Below are 24,973 nucleotides of genomic sequence, written 5' to 3'. Positions count from 1 at the left end.
GGTTTCGGCCGAAACAGACACCGTTGCCGAAATTCGGTTTCGGTTTCGGTCGTAAAACTTGTTTCGGTCGGACACTAAATCCTATAGAGACAGATAAAATAAAAAATAAATGTTAAAAACAGTTTTATTTTCTATAAATTATAAACTATACAGTTGAGGACAGTCACAAAATGCTTTGAGTAATTACATTTTTTGTTGTGGTATGGTTCGGGCACACCCTGTATTTTTGGAAACATTTCAGTATTTGTCCCGAACAAATTGCTAACAAAGGAATCTCATATGATGCAATGATATTAGATAACCAATATGATAAGTACAAAATTTGACAAACATTATCGATAGTTGGAGATGTAAAAAAATAATGTCATTGATAAGATAACCTTATGCCTAGCAATATAATTTAAACATACTATATCTATTTACAACATAATCTGAGAACACAATATCAATACTTTTATTTTGGAAACATGATTAGCGTCAGCTCTTTTCCGCTCGGACGTTTTGCAAATAAAATTATTGCTCGGATAACGTAATAAATAACTTTTTAGACCTTTTGCGTATAATGAATGTTATAATTATAATAAACTTATAATTATACCATTATAATATAATTATACACATTCTTTATTTAATACTACTTTTACCAAATCAGATATTAGTAAGACAATAAAGGAAAATACAGTGATAATAAACACTTATCGATAGTTAGAAGAAAGTAATACAGGAGTTTTTTGTATTTCAGTGGTAATTCGGTAATGTGTTCCCAACAGACCATTTCTCCGTATCGTAACCGCAGGCACCCGATATTCAATGATACCTAAAGGCCTACCAAAGTGACTGCCAGAGGTATAGGTAATGCAGTCTTAAGACTGGGTTGCACCATCTTATAGATGTCCTACACTGAACCGTCATACCTATGACACTGTCAGGAGGGCGCTACTATCAATACAGGATTATTAGTTCCTATTATTGCCACGTTGGACAACCATATAATTATGACATTTATAGGAGGGCGCTACTATCAATACTGGGTTAGTTTTTGTCGTTGTTGGACTATACTTTATCTTAACAAACGTCAAAAGTCTGTCAAACTCCATACAAGAAACACCGGTTAACGTTAAAGTTACGGTCTTCTTCTTCTTTTATTTTGGCCACGACTTGGTTTTGAGAACCATGATTCCGCCAATGTCACGTAATCAGCTTTGACAAAGTTTACAGGGTTTATACAATTCAAAAATGTTTATGTTTAAAATATTAAGCTAATTTGTGTGAGTACCTAAAACAAAAAGTTACGGTCAAAATAAGGTGGTACTACTTTAACAAACGTCAAAAGTCTGTCAAACTTCATACAAAAAAACACCAGTTATGGTTTAATCACGGTTAAAATAAGGTGGTGCAACTCAGTCTAAGTGGAAATGTTCAGATGGTATAAGATTACAATATGTATGTAGATAAAAAAAAAGCTAACAGATTTTTACGAAAAAAAAAATCGCCGTCATTATACAGGGTGTTAGGTAAATGGGTATATGAGCCGACACCAGCCCATGTTAACATGGTCATATAAATGGTATGGTGAAGTCAGAAATTTGATATCATCATTTTATTTTTGTTAATTTTCGGATTCGGATTTTATAAATATTTTTTATAAAATCCGATTTGTATGAAAATTAAAATAATTAAAATGAAGATATCAATTTTCTGACTTCACCATACCATTTATATGCCCATGTTAACATCTGGATGTTAACATGCCTCATAGCAGCCCTGGGGCTAGTGTCAGCTCATATACTCAATTACCTAACACCCTGTAGAGGGACAAAGTATTCAATCTGAAGTTAGGCACGTATCATTGAGTCACCGGGTGCCTAGGCCACGCCCCCATAGCCCGGGCGGGCGAGGCCGCGCTAGGGCGGCGGCGGCGCGGGCGGCTGCGGCGCGTCTTGCGGCAGCGTGAAGTTTGTGAGCAGGTCGCGTACTGCCGGCCATAGAGTACACTCCGCGTGCGACTGGTTGAACTCGTTGAAACTGGAACGTACATACAATTCTTGTTTTGAATTTTTCCGTGTGACTTTTGAGTGAGCGGTAGTCTTTACACACAGACAATGGCACGTCAAGGTAAACAGTTGTAAAGCCTGGTCCGTGAGCACGTAGAATCCCGTCCAATAACCCCAAGCTACCCATCCCTGCCCGCAGTGAGTGTGCGAGCGCGAAAGCAACATAATTACGCGCGAGCGATAGGGATGGGTAGCTTGGGGTCATTGGACGGGATTCTACGTGCTCACGGACCAGGCTTTAGTAGAAACGAATTTGTCACGAAATTGAGTCTTATGTGCTGTTGTCTGTACAATGGTAAACTAAAGTAGACTATACGCACTTTATTTTGACAATGGCGAGGTTTTATCCAATAGCTACGAGCGATTTGTCTAAATTAGTTGAATTTGATGAGTCGGTGTCAATTTACTTTTGCCTCGATCTTACTTACTATACCAGCAACATACTGATTAAACAGTTCTTCTTTCTTTCTTTCTAAGTGTAAGCTGAATCTGTCAGAGCTCTATTGCAGCTCTTTACTGCCTTGTAACACTAGTTTCATAGCACTACAACTAGCTTCCACATAATAATACTTATGATATCCATTTGACTTACCGTTTGAGATGCAAGCTGACCGCGATAAGATGCGGCTGCGAGTCTCGTTTGTCAGCGAGCTGCGTTACGTTTGATTGCATATCGTATACGAGCGGCAGCACCAGTTGTGTGTCACCACGAGTTAGGCATATCTGTTGAACAATCGAAAAGATAAGTTTAGTCATCTATTGCAAGATAATGTGTTTTATTTTCAGCTGAGTGAATGTGAGATAGCAAAATTACTAAGGATGTATGCGGAATACACATGAGGATTAACTTCTGAGGGTCAAATACCTGCCTTGTCTAGCATAAAAAAAGGTAGGTATTTTACTTAAAAAGAAAAGTAACTTGTGCTTGGCCAGCAACACAGGTACACATGAGCGGTGAGTCATGACGTATAAGATGGAGTCAACTGATCGCACGGCATAGGTCACGTGCGCTATAAACGATAGCTGCTGTATGATTTACAAAGAAGAGTATCTTGTGCTTAGTCCGCAGCACAGCGGGTTGCCCGGCACGTACGATCTATGGCGCAGCAGCTAGCTAGCTAGCTTGTAGAATGCGAGATGGCGAAATTACTAATGCCCCGCGTACATGCGTCATTATCGTATGGCAGAAGATTTATCAGTTATTTAACTTACAAAGAAGAGTATCTTGTGACTGTGAATGACTTGTGGGACTCATGGAACTGTAGCTGTAGGGACACTCACAAAGAAGAGTATCTTGTGCTTGGCCAGCAGCACGGCGGGTTGTCCCGCGGGCACTATCTGCGGCGCGGCGGGCGGGATGCGCAGCGCCCAGTGCAGGTGCCAGGCGGGCGCGTGCTGCAGCGCGAGCGGCGCCAGGTCGGCGCATGAGCGACTCATGGAACTGTAGCTGTAGGGACACTCACAAAGAAGAGTATCTTGTGCTTGGCCAGCAGCACGGCGGGTTGTCCCGCGGGCACTATCTGCGGCGCGGCGGGCGGGATGCGCAGCGCCCAGTGCAGGTGCCAGGCGGGCGCGTGCTGCAGCGCGAGCGGCGCCAGGTCGGCGCGCATGAGCGCCACGAGCGACGGCAGCGCGGCGGCCGGCGCGCCCCATACACGTGCCCAGCCTTGCAGCGCTGTGGCACGGTATGGAGCTACTGCGACGCGCTGGTCGAAGAACTTCTCCATCACCTGTAAGCAGCATAGCGCAGCTTGGATTGGATTTTTCATGAATATGAATTATTATGGTTCTACATGGTGTCATAATAAACGTGACTGATCCGAAGAGGGATTCTCAAATACAAGATAAATCAAGCTGAAGGTACAGTGTAGTGTGTACGCATCCATTCCCCATATTAGGCAAACCATTAGTATATAAGCTTAGGATAATCTTCATTCTTAAGAATAAACCTACAGTGCGCACATCTAACTGTTTTATTGTGTCTCCCGAACGTCACACATTACAACAGCACCACTTCGAAGAATGAGCCGAATATGAGTCGACAGATCATGCTCGCTCTTTTATACAGCCCATCCCTCCCAGGGGGAAGGTCTGGCCGACTCGTTTCACCGTTCAACTAAGGTCACCCGGGGCGAAAGCAACTATGAGGCTGAAGTGACTAATTGGTATTATTCTTAATCTGATGGATTTGAACACTCTATCTCTCACTCTCGACTATGAGAAGGGACATGGATCAGATAAATTTGTAGGGAGTCAAGCAAAGCGCCCTGGGAAAAGAGCCCAGAGCAAGTACCCGCGCGCTCTCCCGAGATTCGGTTCGTACGCCGTGAGGCAGGAAGAACCATGGGTGGTGGTGGGTTATGATGGATTTGAACAAAATGTCATCAGCTTTTGAAACTGAGCAATCATTGCTTTTTTATGCTTCAAGTAATGACACTGTTCAAATCCATAAGATTTTTACTTTGTTTTTAGTGCTGGTGCTAGACTTGCGTGTTTTACGTGCCAGTTACTCACCTGCAGGTCGTCGGCCGCCCAGTTGTCCTTGTGGTCGGGCAGCGGCGTGAGCTGCAGGTGCAGCGCCTGCAGGTGCGCCGGGTGCAGCGCCACGCGCGCCGCCAGCCCGGCCGCGTCGCAGCGGAACGTCAGGCTCGTCGCCTCCACGGATACCATTGTTAGCTGACAAGAAAAAAGGGCACATTAACGTTTTGTAAGAAGCGACATTAACTCCTAAGGTCGTGTTTCAAAAGCCAATTTTTTTTTAAATCCACTACGAGGAAGCTCTTGGCCTGTATCTCACCTGATGGTAAGTGATGATCAGGCCGGAGGTGGAAACGAGCTTCACACGGAATCCTCAACCACGGAGGAACTGGCTATCTTACCTCTAACTGTCGGAACACAATAATGCTGTTAACATTGTTGTTATGGCGACAGACTTAGGTAAGATGGTGGTAGCTAGCCAGGCGGACTTAGAACAAGCCCCTACCACCAACCAAACCGAACAGAAAAATCTGCCTCCACTAGGAATCGAACCCGGGACCTCTGACATTGACATTCAAGCAAAGATCTCGCAATGAGTGACAGGAATGGATGGATTCGAAAATACAGAAACAACGTGAGGAAGTTACCTCGATGATTTAGGCCTCTCGCCCACGGCGACTTTTTGTAGGGATACCGGATACAGAAGCGATTGTGTCGCGCGTTCGCATCGATACAGTCGCAACGCGGTCGTTAGCTGTGTGCCCTCGCCACATAAACACGATTCAGTCGTGATTCAAACGCGATAATGTCGCGATGCAAACGCGATTTAGTAACCCTCCCTCCGTTCTCTCCCGGATGTCGTCCGACACGGTCGCGCGTTCGCATCGATACAGTCGCGCTGCTGTAGCGCGTTGGCATCACTTCTGTAGCGCGATGCAAATGCGAGACTAACGCACGTTATAGCGTTGCTGTCGTTCGTTCACGAAACGCGTGACAGCATCACTACAAAAAGTCGCCGTGGGCGAGGAGCCTTAAGGGCTTAAAAGTAAATGGAAGAAGGAAACAGCAGATTGCCGTGGAATCAGTTTCAGGGGTCATAAAAGTCAGGTGTTGCAGTCAATTTAATTCAAATTCCTGACCTAAGGGGCTCATAGGTCGTGCAGATTGCAATAGGGATTTAGCCCGCCAGTGCACGTGTACTCACGAACTCCTCCTGCTGCACGAAGCGCTGCAGCGTGCGCTTCATGTAGACGCAGGCCAGGAAGCGCTGCAGCGGCGCCAGCGGCGGGCCGGGCGGCGCGTTGGGCGGCGGCTCGCACGGCGTGCACAGCGTCTCCAGCTTGGCTACGGGTAGGGGCGTGGCTGTAGCGCCCGCCCACGCGCGACCGCCTAGGAGCACACGCCCGCCCGATGCTGTTGAACCCGTGGCTTGTGGACCTAAGCAATGATAATGCTGTTAAACATGATGACGAATACAGGGAGACAAGTCCTTATTGTTTACTACACAAGGCTGATAAAAGTAAGAAATTCAGTAAGTTTGAAGGTGCAGGGGGCGCGGGTCAGCGAAGTCACACGGTGAAGGAGACGTGTGCGGCGACGACGGATATTCATTGCACTGTAAACCTTATGTGGAATAAATTACGGTTTTGTGTACCTTTGTAGTCAATATGGTTTCGCGAATAGTAGTGTCGCGATGGTTTCGGGAGTAGCGTCACGGCGGATACTCATTGGAATTGAAGCCTTTTGTAGAATACATTATTACGTAGTGTATACGTTTATGACTTTACCTTTGTGGTCAAGATGATGCCGCGGCGAGGGGTGGTGCCCGGGCCAAGTAGTGAAAGGTGAAGTGGGCGGCTGGTGCAGCAACGCGGTGGATACTCATTGGAATTTAAACCTTATGTGGAATATATTACGTTTATGTAACTTACCTACCTCAATGGTCCACTCCACGGCTGCAGTGCGGGAGGAATGGCGACGGATTGTGAGACTTACCACCGGACCTGGTGTGACAACCACGATCACTCTGGCAAGAGTGTAGCGACGAAGAAGAAGAGTAACTTACCTTTGTGGTCAAGATGATGCCGCGGCGAGGGGTGGTGTCCGGGCGAGGGTCTAGGCAGCGAGGGTGAGCCAGGTAGTGAAGGGCGAGGTGGGCGGCGGGTGCGGCGACGCGGCGGATATTCATTGGAATTTCAATCTTATGTGGAATAAATTACATTTTCATGTCGTTACCTTTGTGATCGAGATGATGCCGCGGCGAAGGGTGGTGTCCGGGCGAAGGTCTCGGCAGCGAGAATGAGTCGGGTCAAGTAGTGAAAGGCGAGATAAGCGGCGACGCAACGTGGCGGATACTCATTGGTATTTAAACCTTATGTGGAATACATTACGTAGTATATTATACCTTTGTGGTCAAGATGATGACGCGGCGACGGATGGTGTTCGGGCGAAGGTCTCGGCAGCGAGGGTGAGCCGGGCCAGGTCGTGAAGGGCGAGGTGGGCGGCGGGTGCGGCGACGCGGCGGGCGCGGCTAAAGGCCTATTCAAACCTGAGCGATATTCGCTGCCGCTGTGGGTAGAGGTACATACCAGACGGTAGCGAATAACGCTTAGGTCTGAACAGTATTATTACCGCATACCCACTGGGTTTTCTCTGCCGCAGACGGTAGCGAATACCGCTTAGGTCTGAATAGGCCTTAATGGAGACGGCGCTAGAGGAGACGTGGGTGACGCGGACGCGCCCGCGCCCCCGCCGCCTGCCGTGCGCGCGCCGCCGGGCGGTGACGTGAGTCCAATGAGGATTTCAACCTTATGTGGAATAAGTTACGTTTATGTAACTTACCTTTGTGGTCAAGATGATGACGCGGCGAAGGATGGTGTCCCGGCGAAGGTCTCGGCAGCGAGGGTGAGCCGGGCCAGGTCGTGAAGGGTGAAGTGGGCGGCGACGCAACGTGGCGGATATTCTTTGGAATTTCAACCCTGGAATACATTACGACCTTTGTGGTCGAGATGATACCGTCTACCGTGGCGAGGGATGGTGTCCGGGTGAAGGTCTCGGCAGCGAGGGTGAGCCGGGCCACGTAGTGAAAGGCGAGATGAGCGGCTACGCGACGTGGCGGATATTCATTAGAATTTAAACCCTGGAATACCTACATTACGTTTTTGTACAGTTACCTTTGTGGTCAAGATGATGCCGCGGCGAGGGGTGGTGCCCGGGCGAAGGTCTCGGCAGCGAAGGTGAGCCGGGCCAGGTCGTGAAGGGCGAGGTGGGCGGCGGGTGCGGCGACGCGGCGGGCGCGGCTAAAGGCCTATTCAAACCTGAGCGATATTCGCTGCCGCTGTGGGTAGAGGTACATACCAGACGGTAGCGAATAACGCTTAGGTCTGAACAGTATTATTACCGCATACCCACTGGGTTTTCTCTGCCGCAGACGGTAGCGAATACCGCTTAGGTCTGAATAGGCCTTAATGGAGACGGCGCTAGAGGAGACGCGGGTGACGCGGATACGCCCGTGCCCCCGCCGCCTGCCGTGCGCGCGCCGCCGGGCGGTGACGTGAGTCCAATGAGGATTTCAACCTTATGTGGAATAAATTACGTTTTCATGTCGTTACCTTTATGGTCAAGATGATGCCGCGGCGACGGGTGGTGTCCGGGCGAGGGTCGTGGTAGCGAGGGTGAGCCGGGCCAGGTCGTGAAGGGTGAGGTTGGCGGCGGATGCGGCGACGCGGCGGGCGCGGCTAAAGGAGACGGCGCTAGAGGAGACGCGGGCGACGCGGACACGCCCGCGCCCCCGCCGCCTGCCGCGCCCGCGCCGCCGGGCGGTGACGTCAGGTTGAAGGAGCCGGCCCCCATCTAGATTAATGCTTTTAAAATTAATGAGCCGGCCCGGGAAAGGACATAGGATAGTTTTTATCAGGGACGCGCGCGATAAAGTTTTTCTGTGACAGACAAAATTCCACGCGGGCGAAGCCGCGGACGGAAAGCTAGTTTTCTATATTTTCAATTTAATTTGGTCAACAATTTGCTCTCGGTTCAGAAGCGCGCGCGCGGTTCCCTTGCAACTCTCGGCCGCCACTTTACGTTACGCCATCAAGGGCAACGTACGCGCACACGTGTCTGTTAGTTCGATGCAACATATTTGATACCAATTTTAAAAGTGTTTGCTTATTTATTTACGGTAGTACTATAGTCTGGTCTGTGAGCACGTAGAATTTTGTCTAATGACCCCAAGCTACCCATCCTTATCGCTCGCGCGTAATTATGTTGCTGTCGCGCTCGCACACTCACTGCGGGCGCCCGTCGCACAGTCGCGACAGCAATATAATTACGCGCGAGCGATAAGGATGGGTAGCTTGGGGTCAATGGACAAAATTCTACGTGCTCATAGACCGGGCTTTAACTGAAGCTCAACAAAGTAAAAAGTCCATTAATGCGATGAGATAAAAGTTATTTCAATGATTTGAATTGATCGAGGGTTTTACCTGGTGTTGTGCTGGAGAGGCGGGGTGCGGCGTGACGGGCGCCGAGTGCGGCGTGTGCGGCTGCGGCGGCGTCAGCGGCGCCGGGAAGCGGAGACCACCTGCGCATATATTTTATTAGATTTCCACTCTTAATGCAGTAGGATAAAGTTAAATTGAAACACTTAATTTCCTAACATTCATGTTGGTATAGTCTGGTCTGCGAGCACGTAGAATTTTGTCCAATTGAACAAGCGACTGTACGACGGGTGCCCGCAGTGAGTGTGCGAGCGCGACAGCAACAATTAAGCGCGAGCGATAAGGATGGGTAGCTTGGGGTCATTGGACAAAAATCTACGTGCTCACAGACCGGGCTTTAGTGAAAATAAAAAATCTCTTGGCCAATGTATTCTGCAACTTACAAATAATGATCAATGGATGATTAATTAAACAAACCTGGTGGCATTGGAGACATGGGAGAAGGCGGGTTATCATCTTCGGCTAACAGTCTTGAACTTATACTCTCTTCGACGTAACGTGACAAAAACGCCTGCAAACACAATTTCGGAAAAATTACTAAGAACTGTACTATCGGCAACAGTGTTAAGTTAACTGCCCATTGCCGGTCATGTCGTCTCGTTCTATCGCGAAGAATCACCATTTGATGAGAGCGAGAACAAAAACGGAAATGGATAGTTAACCCTGTGGTCGTGTGTACTGAATGATCTCTGGTGGATGTATTTTTTTTATTTTGAGGATATTAAATAAAGTCATAAAAACCTTGAGTCCTTGAGCCGGGGCAAATTCATCCACAACTGAACTTCTGTCAAACTTGGAGAAGGAGCCATCACGTATTGTGACCATGCCACCGCCTCGTATGCCAATTTCCAATGAGTACGCGCCAGCGTAGATGATACGTATCTGAAAAAACAATTGAATTGGAATTATTTTGTTTTTGACGTCATTTGTTTCTTAAGCGGCGCGTGCGTCTCGCACCACGCCTGGCGACGTCAGTAGGTAAAGTTTAAGGCTTTGAACTTGCCCATACGGCACGGGACTATTCCCACCTCTCGTTCCCATCGCTGTAACGCTTGTATAGCCAGGATCTACAGCCAGGCCCCTCTTTCAAACTGGGTACTCTGGGCACGTGCCCATGGCCCCGCGATCGAGGAGGCCCCCGTCTGTTCTCATAAAATAACTTTCTCCAAATCCACGGCCCTGTCTACAGCTTGACCGCTAAGAAAAACCCAACCAGTGAAGGCTAGTATGTCCTAAGGGAAAGTTAAACGTGCATACGGTAGTGCTTACCTTGCGCCAAGAATGCGCTAGCAGCGTGAATGTCGGCGTGGGCATCTGCGTGCGCACGTGGTGCAACCCTAGCTGCGGCAGCGCGGGCAGCCGGCTCAGCGCTAGCAATGGTGCGTAGGTCTCGCGCAGAACTACGCCTAGTGACATTAGGTCTTTGTGCCTGTGAAAAATCATTGACTAATTAATAAAATCAAACCAAAATCAAAAATACTTATTCAGTTTAGATTACAAGTGGCACTTATGAACGTTCAAAATATAGTAAATAATAAAAAAAAGAAAAGGTAGCCCTTATGGGCCACTTTACATGTCTCCTTATCTTTTGGGCCCTACCAGCGCTTCGAGACAAACATATGGCAAGTGCTGAGAAGAAACGCCGGAACAAACTCACAATATGTCGTAACCACAAAAACAAATACATAAATAACGAAATGGTATAACATTCTCATACATAGTTATTTAGGAGCAACGTCGCCAACGTCACACTAGTTAGCGTCATACGAAGACATCACGGTTCGTGCCATACGGCATCCTGGCAGCGGTCTACTGCAGCTCACCTGTGTCTCGATATTTCTAGCAACTCATCTAGACAATAGTCTAATTTTACGTGTAACGTTCCCCACACAAACGTTTTTCGAGCGTCATCGTCATGTTCGTGCGGCGCCGACGCAACTTTTTTTTTGGACAAGTAACTCAACCCCCTCACCCCGCTATTGCGTTACACTAACCAGTTGATGTAGTGGTCGAGGTGGTGGTGCAGCAGGTGGTGCGCGTTGGCGGCGGGCTGGTGCGCGGGCGTGGCCACGGTGTAGCGCTGCGCCGCGGCGCTCCACTGCAGCACGGCCTTACTGCATCAGTAGACATCAGTAAAGCTACGTGTACGCACCAGTTGATGTAGTGGTCGAGGTGGTGGTGCAGCAAGTGGTGCGCGTTGGCGGCGGGCTGGTGCGCGGGCGTGGCCACGGTGTAGCGCTGCGCCGCGGCGCTCCACTGCAGCACGGCCTTACTGCATCAGTAGACATCAGTAAAGCTACGTGTACGCACCAGTTGATGTAGTGGTCGAGGTGGTGGTGCAGCAAGTGGTGCGCGTTGGCGGCGGGCTGGTGCGCGGGCGTGGCCACGGTGTAGCGCTGCGCCGCGGCGCTCCACTGCAGCACGGCCTTACTGCATCAGTAGACATCAGTAAAGCTACGTGTACGCACCAGTTGATGTAGTGGTCGAGGTGGTGGTGCAGCAAGTGGTGCGCGTTGGCGGCGGGCTGGTGCGCGGGCGTGGCCACGGTGTAGCGCTGCGCCGCGGCGCTCCACTGCAGCACGGCCTTACTGCATCAGTAGACATCAGTAAAGCTACGTGTACGCACCAGTTGATGTAGTGGTCGAGGTGGTGGTGCAGCAAGTGGTGCGCGTTGGCGGCGGGCTGGTGCGCGGGCGTGGCCACGGTGTAGCGCTGCGCCGCGGCGCTCCACTGCAGCACGGCCTTACTGCATCAGTAGACATCAGTAAAGCTACGTGTACGCACCAGTTGATGTAGTGGTCGAGGTGGTGGTGCAGCAGGTGGTGCGCGTTGGCGGCGGGCTGGTGCGCGGGCGTGGCCACGGTGTAGCGCTGCGCCGCGGCGCTCCACTGCAGCACGGCCTTACTGCATCAGTAGACATCAGTAAAGCTACGTGTACACACCAGTTGATGTAGTGGTCGAGGTGGTGGTGTAACAAGTGGTGCGCGTTGGCGGCGGGCTGGTGCGCGGGCGTGGCCACGGTGTAGCGCTGCGCCGCGGCGCTCCACTGCAGCACGGCCTTACTGCATCAGTAGACATCAGTAAAGCTACGTGTACACACCAGTTGATGTAGTGGTCGAGGTGGTGGTGTAACAAGTGGTGCGCGTTGGCGGCGGGCTGGTGCGCGGGCGTGGCCACGGTGTAGCGCTGCGCCGCGGCGCTCCACTGCAGCACGGCCTTACTGCATCAGTAGACATCAGTAAAGCTACGTGTACGCACCAGTTGATGTAGTGGTCGAGGTGGTGGTGCAGCAAGTGGTGCGCGTTGGCGGCGGGCTGGTGCGCGGGCGTGGCCACGGTGTAGCGCTGCGCCGCGGCGCTCCACTGCAGCACGGCCTTACTGCATCAGTAGACATCAGTAAAGCTACGTGTACGCACCAGTTGATGTAGTGGTCGAGGTGGTGGTGCAGCAAGTGGTGCGCGTTGGCGGCGGGCTGGTGCGCGGGCGTGGCCACGGTGTAGCGCTGCGCCGCGGCGCTCCACTGCAGCACGGCCTTACTGCATCAGTAGACATCAGTAAAGCTACGTGTACGCACCAGTTGATGTAGTGGTCGAGGTGGTGGTGCAGCAAGTGGTGCGCGTTGGCGGCGGGCTGGTGCGCGGGCGTGGCCACGGTGTAGCGCTGCGCCGCGGCGCTCCACTGCAGCACGGCCTTACTGCATCAGTAGACATCAGTAAAGCTACGTGTACGCACCAGTTGATGTAGTGGTCGAGGTGGTGGTGCAGCAGGTGGTGCGCGTTGGCGGCGGGCTGGTGCGCGGGCGTGGCCACGGTGTAGCGCTGCGCCGCGGCGCTCCACTGCAGCACGGCCTTACTGCATCAGTAGACATCAGTAAAGCTACGTGTACACACCAGTTGATGTAGTGGTCGAGGTGGTGGTGTAACAAGTGGTGCGCGTTGGCGGCGGGCTGGTGCGCGGGCGTGGCCACGGTGTAGCGCTGCGCCGCGGCGCTCCACTGCAGCACGGCCTTACTGCATCAGTAGACATCAGTAAAGCTACGTGTACGCACCAGTTGATGTAGTGGTCGAGGTGGTGGTGCAGCAGGTGGTGCGCGTTGGCGGCGGGCTGGTGCGCGGGCGTGGCCACGGTGTAGCGCTGCGCCGCGGCGCTCCACTGCAGAACGGCTGTCGCCCGCTGCGACGCGCCGAACCCGATCACCAGCGAGCGGTACGTGTAGGAACGGATGCATACGCCTTGCCACATCATGTCGCGTTCTGTTAGTGGGAAAGAATAAGGAACGTCACTAGGGATGTTAAATCACTTGAAACTTTATGTGTAACCTAAATGTCAAGAAATATTTTTTTGTTGTACATTCTATAGTCTGGTCTGCGAGCACGTAGAATTTTGTCCAATGACCACAAGCTACCCATCCTTATCGCTCGCGCGTAATTATGTTGCTATCGCGCAGTGAGTGTGCAAGTGTCTGAAAGGATGGGTTGCTTGGGGCCATTGGATAAAATTCTACGTGCTCACAGACCGGGCTTTAGCGAGTGATTAGTTTTGAAGTGACGATGTTTTCATTTTACACGGACGAGCCATCCCTAAGTTACGTCACATCATAACACGCTTCTCCGCTCGCAGTCACTTTAGAGTGTTCTTTGCAGATGTTACTGAAGTTTGAACCTTTGTAAAAACACAGTATCTCTTTTGTTTGAATAGTGTTGTACTGCAAAGTGAATATGAAAAGTTAGCGATCTTGTTCATTGTGTGTTATTGTCATTTTATTGAGAAGATGCCGATGGTTTTTAGATCTCCAACATAGCCGTACCTTGTGCAGGGCGCAGCATGAAGTCGTGCAGCAGCGTATGTAGATGCACGATGGCGGCCCAGTCGGCCAGGAAGGCGTCGGCCGTGCGGCCCGCGTCCGTGCCCAGCTCGTACTGCAGGTACACGCAGCGACGCTCGCCTGGTGAAGGAGAACATGAGATGTGGCAGGAGATTATTTTCAAATTCATGGTGTAATAAGCGGTTGTCAATAATCATTTAAGTGACTTTTTCAAGCTCGATGTAAAGACTTATACACAACTAGCGGCCGCCCGCGACTTTGTACGAGTTGATCCAGTTTTACCCCCTTAGATTAATTCCACCCGAATTTAGTAAAATCCTTTATTAGCGGATGCCTAATGATCACTGCGTGGATAGATCACTATGTCAATCAGTCAGTCACATTTGAGTTATATATTATATTTATTTAGATAAACTTAATGAATGCCCAGCAGTGCTACTCCGCAACGTCGTTTTCGCAGTGCCAGGTCTATCTCTCACTGTCACTATATCTGCGGTCCACACGCGCGCCTGGTAGTAGTCAGCCGCACAGTGGTAGCTAGCAGTGCTCGCGCAGCGCGGCTGCGGCACTCCACAACGCTGTTTTCGTAGTTTCGAGTTTCCCCGTCACTAGCTGGCAATGTGTGAGAGGGATAGAAACATTTGCAACTTCAGGCTGCGCCGCACTTACCTTGCTCTTTCGGGTTAGGCGTGCATACGGGCGAACCATGGAACACTATCTCTGCGGTCCACACGCGCGCTTGGTTCTTGGTGGTCAACCGCACCGTAGCAGCTAGTAATCGCTCGCGCAGCGCGGCTGCGGCGCCGGCGGGAGCGCCTTCAGGTCGCCGCAGGGCTACGAAACTACGATCCGCATGCCTAGTAGAGCTACTCTACAACACCGATGTCGTATTTTCGAGTTTATCCTTCACTGGCGCTCATGCTGGCTTATCGCAATGTGTGAGAGGGATGGAAACATTTGCAACTTCGGGCTGCGCCGCATTTACCTTGCTCTTTCGGGTTAGGCGTGCGCACGGGAGAACCATGGAACACTATCTCTGCGGTCCACACGCGCGCTTGATTCTTGGTCGTAAGGCGTTTGGTAGCGGCCAGTAATCGCTCGCGCAATGCAGCCGCGGCGCCGGCGGGAGCGCCTTCAGGTCGCGGCAGTGCTACGATGCGCTGCCTAGAGCGGAGCCACACTATTCCATTTGTACCCCGCTTGCACTTACCTTGCTCTTTCGGGTTAGGCGTGCGTACGGGCGAACCATGGAACACTATCTCTGCGGTCCACACGCGCGCTTGGTTCTTGGTAGTCAACCGCACCGTAGCAGCTAGTAATCGCTCGCGCAGCGCGGCTGCGGCGCCGGCGGGAGCGCCTTCAGGTCGAGGCAGCGCTACGATACGCATGCCTAGGGCGGAGCCACACCATTCCGGTTGGACGCCGCCGTGAGTTACACCGCGGGCTGCGAGCTGTTGATGAATAAGAAATAATATCAAATCACAGTTTTATTTGTATGCAAATAAGAACCTATTACGATTACATTAATAAGCATAAAAAATTGATAATAGTTCACTACAGTTACACGACGCTAGTTTTCATGCGGATGAACCACTAGAATGATCGTATACGCGTTTGATTCCTTGAAGCTTCTTTAGCGCTCATGGATTCTTGGTAAAAAAAAAACAATAATTTGAAAGTCACATTAACCTATAATGATTTTGAACCTTGCGCTTAAGTAGTAAAGTTCAAACTCGTTTGAACACATTCGAGAGCATATACCACATACCTCCTGCGCCAGGTTGACGAAGGGCACGCGCTCGTCGGCGGCGGCCACGACGTGCGCCAGCTCGGGCAGGAAGTAGGCGGGCTGCCGCACGCGCACCGACCGCGCGCCGCCGCTTGACAGCTTGCGCTTGCCCGGCTGCATACCTGCCGAAGTCAACAATCAAATTAAGTGCCACTCGTCGGCCGTTTGGTGTAGTGGTTCGGAACGGACTACTATGTCGAGAGGACCCGGGTTCGATTCCCGGACAGGCAGAAATTGAAACGATGAATTTTAATTTCTGTGATGGGTCTGGGTGTTACTATGTATAATATGTATTTACAAAAAAAAAAATATCCGTTGTCTAGTACCCATAGTACAAGCTTTGCTTAGTTTGGGACTAGAAGCGTAGTGTAAAATGTCCAAGGATATTTATATTTATTTATTACTAGCTGACCCGGCGAACTTCGTACCGCCTTAGCGTAGAGATTTTCTTTATATTTTTTTCCGTAAGAACCATCCTTGGACTTCCACAAACATTAAAAAAAAAGAATTATCGAAATCGGTTCAGCCGTTCACACGTGATGCCGTGACAACGCGAAACGGGTTTCATTTTTATATATATAGATGAAAATATTCCTACCTGTCATTCCAACAGCTATAACTGAACATTGGGCATTACCAGTGAACAAAGTATGTACAGTTATTTGGTACATTGTCCGTAAACATAACGACTTTAATTAATATATGACATGCTGCGAGATCATAGATTACCAGGATTTAAATGATTGAGAATGTAAACATGTCTAAAATATTAAAGTAACCGCGCATCCGATAGTTTTTCATAGATTTTTTTGAGCACAGTTCTCATTGACTCACCTGGCGTATCGAGAGGCGTGAAAGGCCCGTGAGTGAGTGTGAAAGTGTCCAGCTCAACCAATGAGTGTATCTTGAAGAACGCGCGGGCCACACTCGCTTGCCCGCCAGCCGCTACCACCGCCGCAGAATGCTATGTAATATAATCAAACACATCAAGTTGGTTTAAACAGGACCGCGCAGGTCACCGTGTCGCAATTTTATTGTATTCAAAATACAGAAAGAAAAGAACCTTCTAAGATTCAGCAGTACTTATTAAAATACGGCGTTGTTGCGTAATAGGCTGCGCTGGCGTTGCATGCAATAGTCGAGAGTATTGCAACAACGACGGCGCATCCTACCACCTTTATACCACACCACCCACTTAGCAGTCACGTGACTTCTTTTGAAGTTCTATACGTAGTCGACAAGTCGTACACGTCTGTTCAAGTACTGTGCAGAACATCACGAGTAAGCTTGTTGTATTTGAGCTTTATGCCTTTACAATAAGTTTCAAACTCAGTCAAGCATTTATTATAGGGTAAAGTCTCCGTACCTCGTCCTCGCACTCGTCGGGCGTGCAGCGGCGCGCGCCGGCCAGGTGGAAGGCCAGCGCCACGGAGCACGCGCTGCCGCTGTTGCTGCTGCTGCTCGTGGTCGCCGTGCTGCCCGCTGCTACCTCCTTCATCTCCACTATCTGGGAGATAAGATAGATTTTATTACGTAACTTGAAAAAAGATCAAACATTATCACCCCGACCTTGAAATTAATGTTTTAATAGTTCGTGGGTTGCAAGCAGGTCAAAGGGACCTATAATGGATTGCTGCTAGGACGTGCCAGGCGGAAATTTTAGGATTATTACCAAAATGCGCTGACAAATCCTGAACAGTTAACGAAAAACAAACCAACAAAACAAAAAAAACTGAAAACAAAACGTATAAAAAACATAATAGAATTCTTTAAAGCATCGACGTCTTGCCAACGCCCGCGCCGCGTCGTCACGGCGCTGGCGCAGCATTGCAGACAATAGCGCCGAGACGCCAATGATAAACAACTGCCGAACGCGCTGCGTAGATCCGGCGTTCGTCAGACGCTGCACAGGCGGTGGCGAAATGACGACGTTCAAAAGACGCTAGTGACGGGAGCCCTAAGGCACGTATTGACAAAAATATACTATGACTAAATATGGTGTGGGCACTCACTAGTATGTGATCAGTGTGTCTATGAAGCGTGACGTAGAGTCGATCAGGCGACAGTTTGTTGAGCGGGTGATCGGGCCCGTGTAGGAACGGTAGGTGCTCGCATACGCTTGCAGGGAGATGCTGTAAGGTTTTCTCACAACGGCGCGCTACGAGCCAGAATCTGTATAAAAAGAAAAAAATATTATTCAGTATTATTCGCGTAGCCATAAACAATTTAATCTGGAGCAGGATAGCCGCGAGAGTACGCGCAGCCACGTGCCTTGAGCGCCCACGCATGCTACGAAAGGTATGTAGTCGCTCGCTGCTTTTATAAACCTAGCTCCTACCACTTGAGTTTCAGTAAAGATTTTCAGAGGCGGACTTCTTAAGGGACTTTTAAAACTGATGTTGCACTGTTTTGTTTCATCATTTGAAAGAGCTCGTGAATCACTTTCAGGATCACCAGTAATCAGTTTTTCGATATAGATTAGAAATAAAATAATCGAGTGAGATCACTTATACATACAGTAAACTTTACTGTATGTATAGGTCACTGACCTCAGCTGCGTAAGTAGTGCTTTAATCTGCGGCAGGTCGGTAGCCGCAAGCGCTCGCGCCAGGTCAGGCATGCGCGGCGAGGCGGGGTAGGCGAGCACGCGCGATCTTTAACAACCGTGTATGCTCTCACGTACTCTACGAGCTATATCATGCTTTATGTATAGGTCATTGACCTCAGCTGTGTAAGCAGTCAGTGCTTTAATCTGCGGCAGGTCTGTAGCCGCCAGCGCTCGCGTTAGATCCGGCATGCGCGGCGAGGCGGGGTAGGCGAGATCTCGCGAACAACAACAACCGTGTGTGCTCTCACGTACGCTACGAGCTATATCATGCTTTATGTATAGGTCACTGACCTGAGCTGGGTAAGCAGCGCCTTGATCTGTGGCAGGTCTGTAGCCGCAAGCGCTCGCGCCAGGTCAGGCATGCGCGGCGAGGCGGGGTAGGCGGGCACGCGCGCGCGCAGCCGGCCGCCGTGCGCACCCACGCAGATTAGCAGCTGCTCGGCGCGCAGGCACGGCCACACTACTGAGCACGCTAGTACGCACGGCCAGCCGCCTACGGAGGCAGTGTAGGTTTCCCGCGCGTTCGAACAACTGGCTGTGCTCTGTGTACGTAGTCGCTTACTACTTCTATAAGTCACTGACCTGAGCTGCGTAAGTAGCGCCTTGATCTTCGCCGCTGAGAGCGCGCGCGCCAGAGCGAGCATGGGCGGCGAGGCAGAATAGGCGAACATAAACCGTGTGTGCACTCACGTACGCTACGAGCTATATGTTTAGGTCACTGACCTGAGCTGCGTAAGTAGCGCTTTGATCTGCGGCAGGTCTGTAGCGGCAAGCGCGCGCGCCAGGTCAGGCATGCGCGGCGACGCGGGGTAGACGAGAACGCGTGAACAACAACAACCGTGTGTGCTCTCACGTACGCTATGAGCTATATGTATAGATCACTGACCTGAGCTGCGTAAGTAGTGCTTTAATCTGCGGTAAGTCTGTAGCCGCCAGTGCTCGCGCTAAGTCGGGCATTCGTGGGGACGCAGGGTAGGCGGGCACGCGCGCGCGCAGTCGGCCGCCGTGCGCGCCCACGCAAATTAGCAACTGCTCGGCGCGTAGGCACGGCCATACTACCGAGCACGCTAGTACGCACGGCCAGCCGCCCACGCTGCACTCTACCTGAAAAGATTGCAAGATATTATAACTGAAAATGAAAATGAAAAATATTTTATTGACACTTAGTACGAATGTTATAAGTAGTTGGGAAATTCCTCTCTTTAAGTTTATGTAACCTGTATTGAGAGGAATCCACTCTTTCGTCACATCCATAGATGTTCTAAACTTACATTATGAAAATAACTAGATCTTTTTGGAAGTTAAGAGTTTAAATAATGTGTCACACAGGCAACATACCTATTTACATAAGCATTAGCGCGTGACAAATAATATATTTGTAATGCGCGTATTTGCAACTGACTGCAATTATTTTTAATTATCTGGTGATGCGTTTATAATGTACACGTACTTAACCAATCAGGCTGCACTACGTAAATACCATAGGCACAGTGAGCATTGAGTGCACTGCTCATACACCGCCACTCACCCCGAGGTCGTTGAGCAGCACCTTGAGGTCGTTGAGCCGCTGCCGCGAGCGCACGTGCACCGTGTGCGCCAGCAGCCGCTCCATGGACGGCGCGTGCGGCGTCAGCGCGGCCGACACGCGCTCGCCGCCCGTCAGCGCGGGCACGTGCCACACGCACAGCGACTCGCCCTCCATACCTTCTCCTTATTGCACCGCCACTCACCCCGAGATCGTTGAGCAGCACCTTGAGGTCGTTGAGCCGCTGCCGCGAGCGCACGTGCACCGTGTGCGCCAGCAGCCGCTCCATGGACGGCGCGTGCGGCGTCAGCGCGGCCGACACGCGCTCGCCGCCCGTCAGGGCTGGCACGTGCCACACGCACAGCGACTCGCCCTCCATACCTTCTCCTTATTGCACCGCCACTCACCCCGAGGTCGTTGAGCAGCACCTTGAGGTCGTTGAGCCGCTGCCGCGAGCGCACGTGCACCGTGTGCGCCAGCAGCCGCTCCATGGACGGCGCGTGAGGCGTCAGCGCGGCCGACACGCGCTCGCCGCCCGTCAACGCGGGCACGTGCCATACGCACAGCGACTCGCCCTCCGCGCCAATTATGAGCCGGTAACCGAGCTCGCACCCTAATTCCCTGTTGAAAACGAATCTTTTTTGACAAAAAGAACATTGTTATTGTAAAGGCCCTCGCCCAAGGCGAATTTTTGTCGCGCGTTTCGTAAACGAGCGAGCAAATGCTACTAACGCGCATTAGTAGCGATGCTCGCTCGTTTACGAAACGTGAGCCCTAAGCATTCAAAAAGTAAGCTAGTGTGGGGGGGGGGGCACACTAGCTTCTTTCGAACGTCCTTGTCTCACAAGCGCCTGCGCAACGTCCAAGTGTGGGATCCTAAATACTACTTGACACAATAATCATAAATCTCACCTCCAGTAGGAAACTTGAAGTTTCTGTCCAGGTATGTACTTGTCAACTTGTAGGTGCTTTGCCAAGCGATCGCGGCACAGTCTTAGTGTCTGCGTATACAAGAGTTCCAGGGAGAGGGAGCGGCAAAAGTATCGCAGAGCAGAGAGAGCGCCGCCCAAGCCGGCGGCGGCAAGTCGAGCTTGTGCCACCCCACGAAGCCAAGCTAGTTGAGAGCTATGAACAAGAGGCTTGCCTTCTGCAAGAAAAAAAAAGAGAGAAATTTAATTAGAATAGAGATTTATGGATAAATAAATGAAAAAAGAAATGTCTTTAAGCCTCACCTCCTGTTTCATTGTCTTGAATCAAGATAGCTATGTCTAACAATCGCCATGGAAGATTGGGAGCATCACCCATCACTGTTAATGACACGCTAAACTCTTGGCCAACTGAGAATGTAGCTCGGCCGTTTTCCACCTACAATCAAAACAGTTCAAGCAAGATCAATAAAAAATTATACTAATGTAGGTAAAGGCAGAGTAAATACAAATGCGTAGATCATCTTCATAGAAACGCATGGGCGCGGTTTGTATTTCAGCGCGCCAACACGTATGCGGCGCGCACGCACACACTGACAAAACTTAGCGGGGATTAGCGGGGAGCCAGTCGTGGTTGCGCCGAATTTTGTCAGTGCCGCATACTGATATTGGCGCGCTCACATACAAACCGCGCTCGGTGCGTTTCTATAAAGATGACCTACTCATTTGTATTTACTCTGGTAAAGGGTACTACAGTAGGATTTGTAGTCAAATTAAAAATTCATTTATTTTTATATTTTGTCGGCCGTTTGGTGTAGTGGTTCAGAACGGACTACTATGCCGAGAGGTCCCGGGTTCGATTCCCGGCCGGGCAGAAATTGAAATGATGAATTTTAATTTCTGTGACGGGTCTGGGTGTGACTATTAGGGTGTCCCTTATTTTTCAATGTTTTAAATTTGTAACGCATAGGTCTAAGTTTTGTTTGTTTGCCTCTAAAACACTCGGAAATAAATTTTTACCTTATTTGGAGTACGATAACCCGTGCCGACTTGCATCGAAACATGTTGCGCGGCAGTAGCGGTGCGTATTCGCGGTATTTGTCATTTGTTCTCAATTAATCTCGTGATAAACACCTATTGTTTGACATTTAGAAGATGGCTGTGGAATTAAGAAGCAATAAAAAAAGTATTTTCTTAGTCGGGGACGTAAATTTATCAAATAATAGGCACAAATTTACCGTTAATCGTCACGTTTTTTCAGTAGTTTTTAACATATTTTGCGAAGTTAATTAAATGTTATTGAAACCTCTAATCTCATCATTCGGGAGTGTATTATATTTTGGGAAAAGCTATAAATCCTACCAGAGCCTAACTGTGTAAAAAAACTTGTGTATCTTCACTTTATTTATAAGCGCCGCGGTGAGGAGGATATAAAACAAATAAAATATTTTAACAAAAACAAATAAAACCAAGGCGTCCAGAGTGTTAAGGTGTAGACAAAAAGTTAGTTAAGAAAGTAGAAAGTGCAAGACAAAGAAAATTAAATAAATAAATAAATAAAAACTAGAGCAAATATGTTTCGGAGGTTTATCGTCATCTCTTACTACGCAAGATTCTATACAAACGCAAGGACATCACGACCAGCTTACCAGCTCTGAGGAAAGCCCTAAGGAACTCTTGACATCCACCTTCCAAAAGGTATATGAGAGTGTTAACAAATTGATTTCCAAAGCAGCCCTGAGCAAGTTTAGTCAACATCTTTGGTACTTCATATCAGAAGAAATTGCCGTTTTATCACTTTTTGATGATGAAGGTCATGAACAAACACCGTCAATATTGTAGTAAAAGTACAAAGAGAGAGTAAGTATGATTCTGGGAAGAGATACATTCCATCTGAAGAAGGTATGATTATTTCTATGGGAAATAGGACTTTGCACTAATTTTTTATCCTGTTTTTAATGAATTGATAATAATACTGCCTTATTTATTGTTGCTGGAAAACCATTGAGTGGTTTTATGTCTGTCAAGAGTATAAATTTATTTTCTCGATTGAAAATTTATAATAATTTCCCCCTGAGACACATTTCTATATGAGATAAAGATGTTGCCTATTTAAAGGCAAAAAAGTGCTTCTTTAAGGGTAGTTAATGATACAGCTGAAAGAGCTATAAAGCTTATGCAAGATTTTCATGGTTTGATCACTGCAAAGGAAGAGCAAAAGCTTTTTTTGCTACGCACAGTGTAGCAAAAATCAGGCCAATATTCAGGAGCATGGAAATCTGTATCCAGAATGTAAAAAAGGGTCCCTCAAAAGTAAAATATATTGTCTGATCTGTAATGTTATCTTCTTTTTATAAATATTTTATAAAAAATAAATATTTTAATTGATTTAGCTACATAACGAAAGGGGTAAAACCAGCATTTTTCAAAATCTTCAGAGCTAAGTCGGCACGGGTTAATGTGGACTTGGAAGATGAAATTTTGTATTTAAGTATGTCTGAGTAGTACGAAAAGAAATAGAGGGTATGCATTTCAATATCTAAAAAAAATTTTTTTTCGGCCATATAAGGGACACCCTAGTGACTATGTATAATATTTATGTATTAAAAAAAAAAGTATATAAGTAGTATATCCGTTAAGCTAGCACCCATAACACAAGCATTAAGTTGCTTACTTTGGGGCTAGCTGGCGCTGTGTGAAATTGTCCAAAGATTATTGTCCAAAGATTATTATTTCATATCGTATACGGTGATAGTAAATATAGCTCTTTTAAATATACAAAACCAGACTTTTCTAGTTCACTCTTTCGACTGGACCAAGCAAGTGGATAAAGTGGACAACAACAATAGATTTATTTCTTTGTTCTCACCTTCAAGTTACGAACATCAGTAGGCAATGATGCTGTGGTGAGCCGCTGTCTTACGACATGTGCGAGCGCCCGCAGCGTGGAGCGCCGTTCGGCCGGCGTCAGCGTCGGCGGCGGCACGAGGCGCTCCCGGATCACGGCTGGAAGCCGGCTGTATGTGCCTAGTGTGAGCACTTCTACCGCTGCCGCCATGTGGAATGTGGGCAGGCTGGAAAATACAGCTATGTGAAATATGTTGGTATATGCAAAATATTTTTTTACAGTTGTGAAAGAAAGAAATTAACTGAAATTATTAATTTGTTATTATAATTGATTTATGTAAATAAGACATGGTTACACCATATTTACAGTAAAAAAATCTTTAGCTTTTGAAAAAATAGTTTAAAAATCTTGACTTTTAAACTTTGTGGTAAATAAATTGAAATAATAAGTAGACATAGAACACAATAATGAATGAATTATTTTCATCCAACTACAGATTAATAAAAAGTATGTCTGTTCTCTGAAATATTATGCAATTTATTATTTTGAGAATTTTTAAGGTTTGAGAATTTAAACATTAATTAATATCCAGTAACACTAATAATTTCTTAGGCAAAATAATTAAAGTAGGTCAGAGAGTAGAGCAACCCAAATCAAAAATTTGTCTAAAATGAAGTAATTATTTACACAAATAATTGAACTAACCGGGCATGTACTAGAGTTTCACGGGCAACTCTTGCTAAAACATCTGCAGTTTCTACAAACAGCAGTGCCTGTTTATCCAAAAAGGCCATGATGTGAGCCGAGCGGTCCACTTTTGTTGCACTGCTTGCCCACTTCACCAGGGCCAGGAGACGTACAAACAGCTGACGAGTGCGTGCACTGAATTTGTAAATTTCGATTTTGCGCTCCATGTCTGTTTTGCGGGGCAACCTGAAATAAAAAATAAATATTTAGCACTTGACACTTTTGTAATTTTGTAAGCACTTAACCCTTGTCTTGTACAACTTAAGCACTTACAGCTCCGCCAGCACCGTAAGTTCATCGTATGTTCTTTGAACGATGAAGTCGATCAGCAATGCCAAAGAGATTGAACCACCTCGAGCTCCACCACCTTCCGTCCCTTGGTTACATCCTTCAATTGCAACAGGCACCATGACTGCTGCTTGTGTGGCAACTGTTTCACTTAAGCTTTTTGTTAGTGGCTACCTAACAGAAATTACAATATACCAAACATTCACATGATAAATAATGAAAAATTTATGAAAGAAAGCAAAGCCATCCGAAACCCAAGAAAACTACACAACCACAGACAATGATCTACAACTGTCACTGTCAAAAATATTTAATGCACCCAATGAGCGTATAAAGCTATAGAGTATAATGTCTCTTTTACCATCCCTATTATATTTATAGGTTCTTTG

The 24,973-nt window shown here is 48.5% G+C and overlaps 1 protein-coding gene across 1 annotated transcript; it reads right to left on the bottom strand.

Moving 5' to 3' along the window:
- Positions 1-1,814: 1,814 nt before the first annotated feature.
- Positions 1,815-24,878, bottom strand: MED14 (mediator complex subunit 14). The gene is made up of 24 exons (XM_028319295.1): positions 24,570-24,878; positions 24,255-24,482; positions 23,571-23,775; positions 21,008-21,140; positions 20,688-20,922; positions 20,183-20,396; positions 19,137-19,354; positions 17,655-17,814; positions 17,009-17,149; positions 16,477-16,606; positions 15,622-15,764; positions 15,064-15,304; positions 13,836-13,973; positions 13,077-13,281; positions 10,298-10,457; positions 9,770-9,910; positions 9,446-9,539; positions 9,014-9,111; positions 8,144-8,384; positions 5,737-5,969; positions 4,569-4,730; positions 3,518-3,784; positions 2,647-2,777; positions 1,815-2,025 (listed from the first exon to the last, which is right to left on the bottom strand). Exons 1-24 carry the CDS (start codon positions 24,704-24,706, stop codon positions 1,905-1,907), a joined length of 4,176 nt encoding a protein of 1,391 aa, XP_028175096.1. The 5' UTR covers positions 24,707-24,878; the 3' UTR covers positions 1,815-1,904.
- Between the last annotated feature and the right edge of the window lie 95 nt (positions 24,879-24,973).

The sequence above is a fragment of the Ostrinia furnacalis genome, unplaced genomic scaffold (genome assembly GCF_004193835.3).
Source record: "Ostrinia furnacalis isolate ACB-3 unplaced genomic scaffold, ASM419383v2 OfSCF7161, whole genome shotgun sequence".
Lineage (NCBI taxonomy): Eukaryota > Metazoa > Arthropoda > Insecta > Lepidoptera > Crambidae > Ostrinia > Ostrinia furnacalis.
The sequence above is the reverse complement of the archived record's forward strand: the minus strand, read 5'-3'. Positions and strand labels throughout refer to the sequence as shown.